This window comes from Pyricularia pennisetigena, chromosome 6, assembly GCF_004337985.1.
Source record: "Pyricularia pennisetigena strain Br36 chromosome 6, whole genome shotgun sequence".
Taxonomy (NCBI): domain Eukaryota; kingdom Fungi; phylum Ascomycota; class Sordariomycetes; order Magnaporthales; family Pyriculariaceae; genus Pyricularia; species Pyricularia pennisetigena.
In genome coordinates, this window is record NC_043744.1 from 5,451,014 (window position 1) to 5,456,252 (window position 5,239).

Below are 5,239 nucleotides of genomic sequence, written 5' to 3' on the forward strand. Positions count from 1 at the left end.
GCGGGGAATTAAACAAGATGAAGAACCACGCAACGCCTCTCACCATGATGTACATATCCAGCTTCCGAACAACAGCAAGCTCCTCTGGGCTCCTCTCGAGGGAGGCGCCAAAATCGTCAATCCTGACGCCGGCATCTTGTTTGCCTAGGCCATTGACGCCATCGTGCTGTCCGTTGGGAAGCGTAGTGACCTCTTCGTACGGAGGCGGGGCCGACCTCTCGGTCTTAGTCGCAATATCCTCAATGCTGCTGGAACTCATTTTGGCAAGTAAACGCGAGATGATGTTCTCATGGTGCGACGTTGACCTGCACGGCCGTTTCGACGGAGCAGTGATCTTGCTTGTTGGCACTGCCAACTTATATCAACGGTTTCCATGTTGAGAGGGGGATTGCGGATGTGACGGAGTGTCCAGCACCAACAGGCCTTCAGCAAGGTTTTCGTGAATTAAAATTGTTTTCTTTCGGCCGTCATCTAATCTCCACCAGAAGTGGCTTAGGGAGGGAGCGAGACATGTCAATGGGAAAAAGAAAAATGAGGCAGGGCTGGAAGCCCGCGGATCACAATGCCCGGCAAACATGTCTTGGGATGATGCGTCACCCGCGAATGGTCCGTACTATCTCTTGGCAAAGAGCTTGCGCATAACTACAAGTCTTTGGACGAATGTCGAACCTGTTGAGAGTCAGCATCGCAACTCCCAAACAACCCTACAAAGAAATGACTTTTGACTGTTTATATTCAATCCATCGGATGATCCGACGCTTTAGTGGTCCGACCTCCATCTTGAAGTTTGTATTAGGTTGGTGTAAGCGGGAAAAAGAAAAAAGAAAAAAATACTTGCGTGCTGGATGAGTAACACCAAGAACTGCTACGTCCCTGGAGGTTTAGGCGAGCCGAGCCCTGCGTGAAATTAGCTTGTTACATTTTGTATAGACTTTTTCTCTATTCTACAGACACGTTTTATACACCATTAATCCAGGGACAATCACACACATCAGCTCACACGGCCAACGTCTCAACCCAACCTCTCAGCCTCCGCTAGCAGCTTTTCGATGCTAAAGTTCTCATTGCCCGTCCCAAACCACTCGACCAGCTCCCGCCTGGCCTTGGCTCTCTCCTCGCTCTGCAGCTTGCTGCCGCCCGCCGAGACCGCCGGGTCCCAGCCGCCGTAGAAGCGCTGCAGGCACATGACGAGCCACTGCGCGTCCGAGATCTTGACCCCCCTGTTGTCGACCATGCTGCCCTGCATCAGCACGACGCCCTTGTCCTCTGCAAGGTCCGGGTGGTGCGTGACAGTCGTGTGGGGCTGCGCAAACTCGCCGCGGTTCTTGTACTCTGCCAGTTGCGTGAACAGCACCGTGCTGGTCCCCGTGGCGGCGTCAAAAGTCCACTGCAAAAAATGCATCTCTGCTCCCTGCTCCGGGTGCGGCACGGGGAGGACGAACTGCGGCCGCCGCCGGGCGAGTGCCTCCATGGCCTGGTAGGTGGGCGCCGGGACGACGGCGCACAGGCTCTTAGGGTCTGTCGTGTGCAGCAGCCGCCAGATCTCGGTCAGTTCGGGGACGGGGAGCTGGCGGACTTTGGGCAGATCGACGATGGCGGAGAGGGGCTTCACTTGAGATGAGCCGCTGCTGTCCTTTGCCGTCTTTGTTTCTGATGTTGACGGCGAGTTGCCGCTTTGTTGTTCTGTAGATTTGCCTGCCGTTTTGGCATCGGATTCGGCAGCGTGAGTAGCTCGAGCGGCAGGTTCGTCGGCCAGGATCTTGTCCAAGCCAGGCGGAGCGATGGCGGCGGCAGCTTTCCGCTGCTCCTTGATTTTCTCGGCGTAAGCTTCCTTGAGCTCGTCAATGCCGGTGAGTCCCTCCGACTTGGCCTTGCGGTCAAGCTTCTCGCGGTACTTTTCTGCGATGTTCTGGCGCGGGCGCGTCGTGGTGAGGAAGCGGATGTCATGCACCTCTGCCCACCGCCGCTGCTGCTTGTAGAGTTGTAACGGTCGGCAACGGCTGATTGACTGCCGGAGCATTGGGGCAGCAGCCCTGCTCAGCGCTGCGGTTGCCATTGTGACTTGGTGGTCTAGGAGAAACAGACCAAGTGCGGTTAGTGGATTTCAATGATGATCTCCATCCTTCTGCAGAAGGCGATTTGCGGCTGTCTCGTTCCTGCATATGCCGTCATTGGTTCAATTGCAAGGGTCTTCTATTATCGCATCAGAAAATCTTTATCGCCACGTGATAGATGGGGAACTCTCCTACAAGCCTGAGCTACTTTCGTCTTCACAGAATTTTGAGTTTCAAGACTACTAATGGTGCCACTATGATTGAAACAGTCATAGATTGCTTCTCCAATTTTTAATAATCCCTCCTTGTATTCTTACATCGTACATCTTGCTCAGTGATTGTAATATGTGCAACAAGCAGGTAACTGTTGCCCTCGGAGCTAGGCTCTCGGCGCCGAACTTGGGCAAAGTCACATGACACTCAATGACTATTGTACAGGGGATTCTTTTGCGGGTCGGAAAAGACCGGGATTGCTGACATATCAAGGTACGATTAATTAATCAAACCGTCTGTGAATTCGCCATCGTTCGATTGCGGGCATTGACGTGCAACCTATTTGGTAATCGGGATTTGGAATACACTAGCACGCCGCATACCCAACCAGTTCCTGCCAAGAATGAGTCTACTGTGGTCCAGGCATAAAAAAAATCAAACGGCTCCGCGGATCGGAGCGGCGATATATTTAGCAACAAAAAAACAAAAATCAAGTCAGCACCGAGCTCGGCTTTGGCAGCTCGGCATCACCGCCCAGGACAATCAAACAAAGCTGTTCTAGACTTTTATGGGGAAGTTTCCAGTAATCATTGATTGCAAATGTGTACCAGTAGTGGCAATGAATACAAACTTATTTATGCTGACGTCTTTCCTGTTGGTATATGCCCGACTCCATTGTCCAGGAAAGCATGTCAAAGTCCCTCAAGGACAACATTTCCAGACCCGCTACGGACTGTTGAAAAACATACGCGACTCTTATCGTCAGTCCCAAGTCCCGGGAGAAGAACCCACAAACTTACCTTAGAACGGAGTCTCGAGTGGGACCCGTTAACTCTCTGTTCCTCAAGACAGACCAATCAACAAGATTCCATTTGTGAATCTAATCGCCGACCCTGAGCTTTAAGCTTCGGGCAAGAATTCTTCTTGTCTTCCTCCACGCCGAACCGAGTTTGCCCCGAACTTGTTGACTCTCCTTAGCTGTCTCACTCTCCTTTTCGTCTTTTTAAAAAAAAGCTTTATCCATCTCTCCTTGATCTTCACATTCTTTCTCCAATCCTTGTATTACCACTGAAGTCAGAGACCTCATTTTAATCACAACCTCAAGGTTTGTTTGTCCCCCTCTTCCATATGACATCCGCCGTAGATCCCTGTATGAAAACAGCCCATCTGAGCACAAACTGAACAACTCTGAATGCAGATGGCCTCTGCCTCTCGTCAAATCCTCCGGGCTGCGTCCCGCACCAGCACCCGTGCCGCCTTCGCCCCAGCTGCATCCCGCGGCCTCGCCACCCGTGCCATCGCCGGCCGCCGCTTCTACTCGTCATCTTCGTCCGAGCCCGCCAAGGCCTCGTCGTCCAACCTCGGCTGGATCGCTGGTGCCCTTGCCGCTGCCGCCGCTGGTGCCGGTTACTGGTACACTCAGAACGGTGGCGCCGCCAAGCTCACCAAGCCCGAGTTCAAGGACTACCAGGCCGTGTACAACGAAATTGCCAACCGTCTCGAGGAGAACCCCGACTACGACGATGGCAGCTACGGCCCCGTCCTGGTCCGCCTGGCTTGGCACGCCAGCGGCACCTACGACAAGGAGACGGGCACTGGTGGTAGCAACGGTGCCACCATGCGCTTCTCGCCCGAGGGTAACCACGGTGCCAACGCCGGTCTGAAGGCTGCTCGTGACTTCCTGGAGCCGATCAAGGGTAAGTCATCGAAGTCCTAGGGTACCTGTGGCGATGCGTGGGGCTGTTGAGGAACCTTGTCTCTTCCCCTCTCTTTCCTGAAAACTAACGCATTCTCACACGAAAAAAAAAAAAAAAAAAAAAAACAGCCAAGTACCCCTGGATCACCTACTCGGACCTCTGGATCCTCGGAGGCGTCTGCGCCATCCAGGAGATGCTGGGCCCCAAGATCCCCTACCGCCCCGGCCGCTCCGACAAGGACGCCGCGGCCTGCACGCCCGACGGCCGCCTGCCCGACGCCGCGCAGCGCCAGGACCACGTCCGCAACATCTTTTACCGCATGGGCTTTAACGACCAGGAGATCGTTGCCTTGGCCGGCGCTCACGCCCTGGGCCGCTGCCACACGGACCGCAGCGGTTTTGAGGGACCCTGGACCTTTTCGCCGACCGTGCTGACCAACGACTACTTCAAGCTGCTGCTGAACGAGAAGTGGGAGTACAAGAAGTGGGACGGTCCTAAGCAGGTGAGTTTCTAATTTTTTTTCCGAGAGGTGTTGAAATGCGCTAGGAGAAAAAAAAAATCAATTGAGATTCTGACCCTGGATCAACGAAACAGTACGTCGACAGCAAGACCAAGACCCTCATGATGTTGCCGGCCGACATGTGCCTCATCGAGGACAAGAAGTTCAGGGAGTGGACCAAGAAGTACGCCGAGGATAACGACCTGTTCTTCAAGGACTTTGCGGCCGCCGTGCTCAAGCTGTTTGAGCTCGGTGTGCCCTTCGCTGAGGGTACCGAGAACCAGAGGTGGATCTTCAAGTCCACCAGCGAGTAAAGAAAGAAGTAACTCGAGGAGGGTATCGGACCGAATGAGGACGAGCGACTTGATGATTAGACTTGTTTAGATTTTTTTTTCTCTCTCTTCTAGAAGATTAGATGTGGACCACTCCATATACCCAGATGGGAGTGATGGAGGATGCAACTGCGGAGAGTTGCTCCAAGATTTGTATAAAGCAGAGGCGTGGTCATCGCGACCATACAAGGATCTCTTTTGTGTAAAAGAGTGTGTACAATAGAGTACTTCTACGTGGCAACGTGCCCGGATGGCGATGCCTGGTGTTTTATAACTGACAATTGAGGCATGACGTTGAAATAAAGCTAGTCCAGTCCCGGATGTTTCACTTGATGGAGTGAAGTGAGGTCCCCGCGACTTGCAGGTGGCCCTGCCTGCAGTTCTTGGTTGCATCACACCCCGCAGAGGCGAGTAGGAGGAGGAGCGCCAAGCCGAGCAGGTACA

At 53.6% G+C, this 5,239-nt stretch overlaps 3 protein-coding genes across 3 annotated transcripts in view; 1 reads left to right on the forward strand and 2 right to left on the reverse strand.

Moving 5' to 3' along the window:
* The window catches only part of PpBr36_05352 (uncharacterized protein), a gene marked incomplete at both ends in the record, with an annotated part of 1,901 nt that extends 1,642 nt beyond the window's left edge, over positions 1-259 (reverse strand). Inside the window, one exon of the mRNA XM_029892508.1 lies at positions 44-259. Within this exon, the coding sequence (XP_029750067.1) occupies positions 44-259 (216 nt within the window). The remainder of the gene's footprint in view (positions 1-43) is intronic.
* A 753-nt stretch (positions 260-1,012) lies between these two features.
* PpBr36_05353 (uncharacterized protein) lies at positions 1,013-2,056 on the reverse strand (the record flags this gene model as incomplete). The annotated part of the gene is made up of 1 exon (XM_029892509.1): positions 1,013-2,056. The coding sequence occupies one exon, from the start codon at positions 2,054-2,056 to the stop codon at positions 1,013-1,015; it is 1,044 nt and encodes a 347-aa protein (XP_029750066.1).
* Positions 2,057-3,459: 1,403 nt separating this feature from the next.
* On the forward strand, positions 3,460-4,777 carry PpBr36_05354 (uncharacterized protein; the record flags this gene model as incomplete). The annotated part of the gene is made up of 3 exons (XM_029892510.1): positions 3,460-3,964; positions 4,093-4,466; positions 4,559-4,777. The coding sequence occupies 3 exons, from the start codon at positions 3,460-3,462 to the stop codon at positions 4,775-4,777; spliced, it is 1,098 nt and encodes a 365-aa protein (XP_029750061.1).
* Positions 4,778-5,239: the final 462 nt, after the last annotated feature.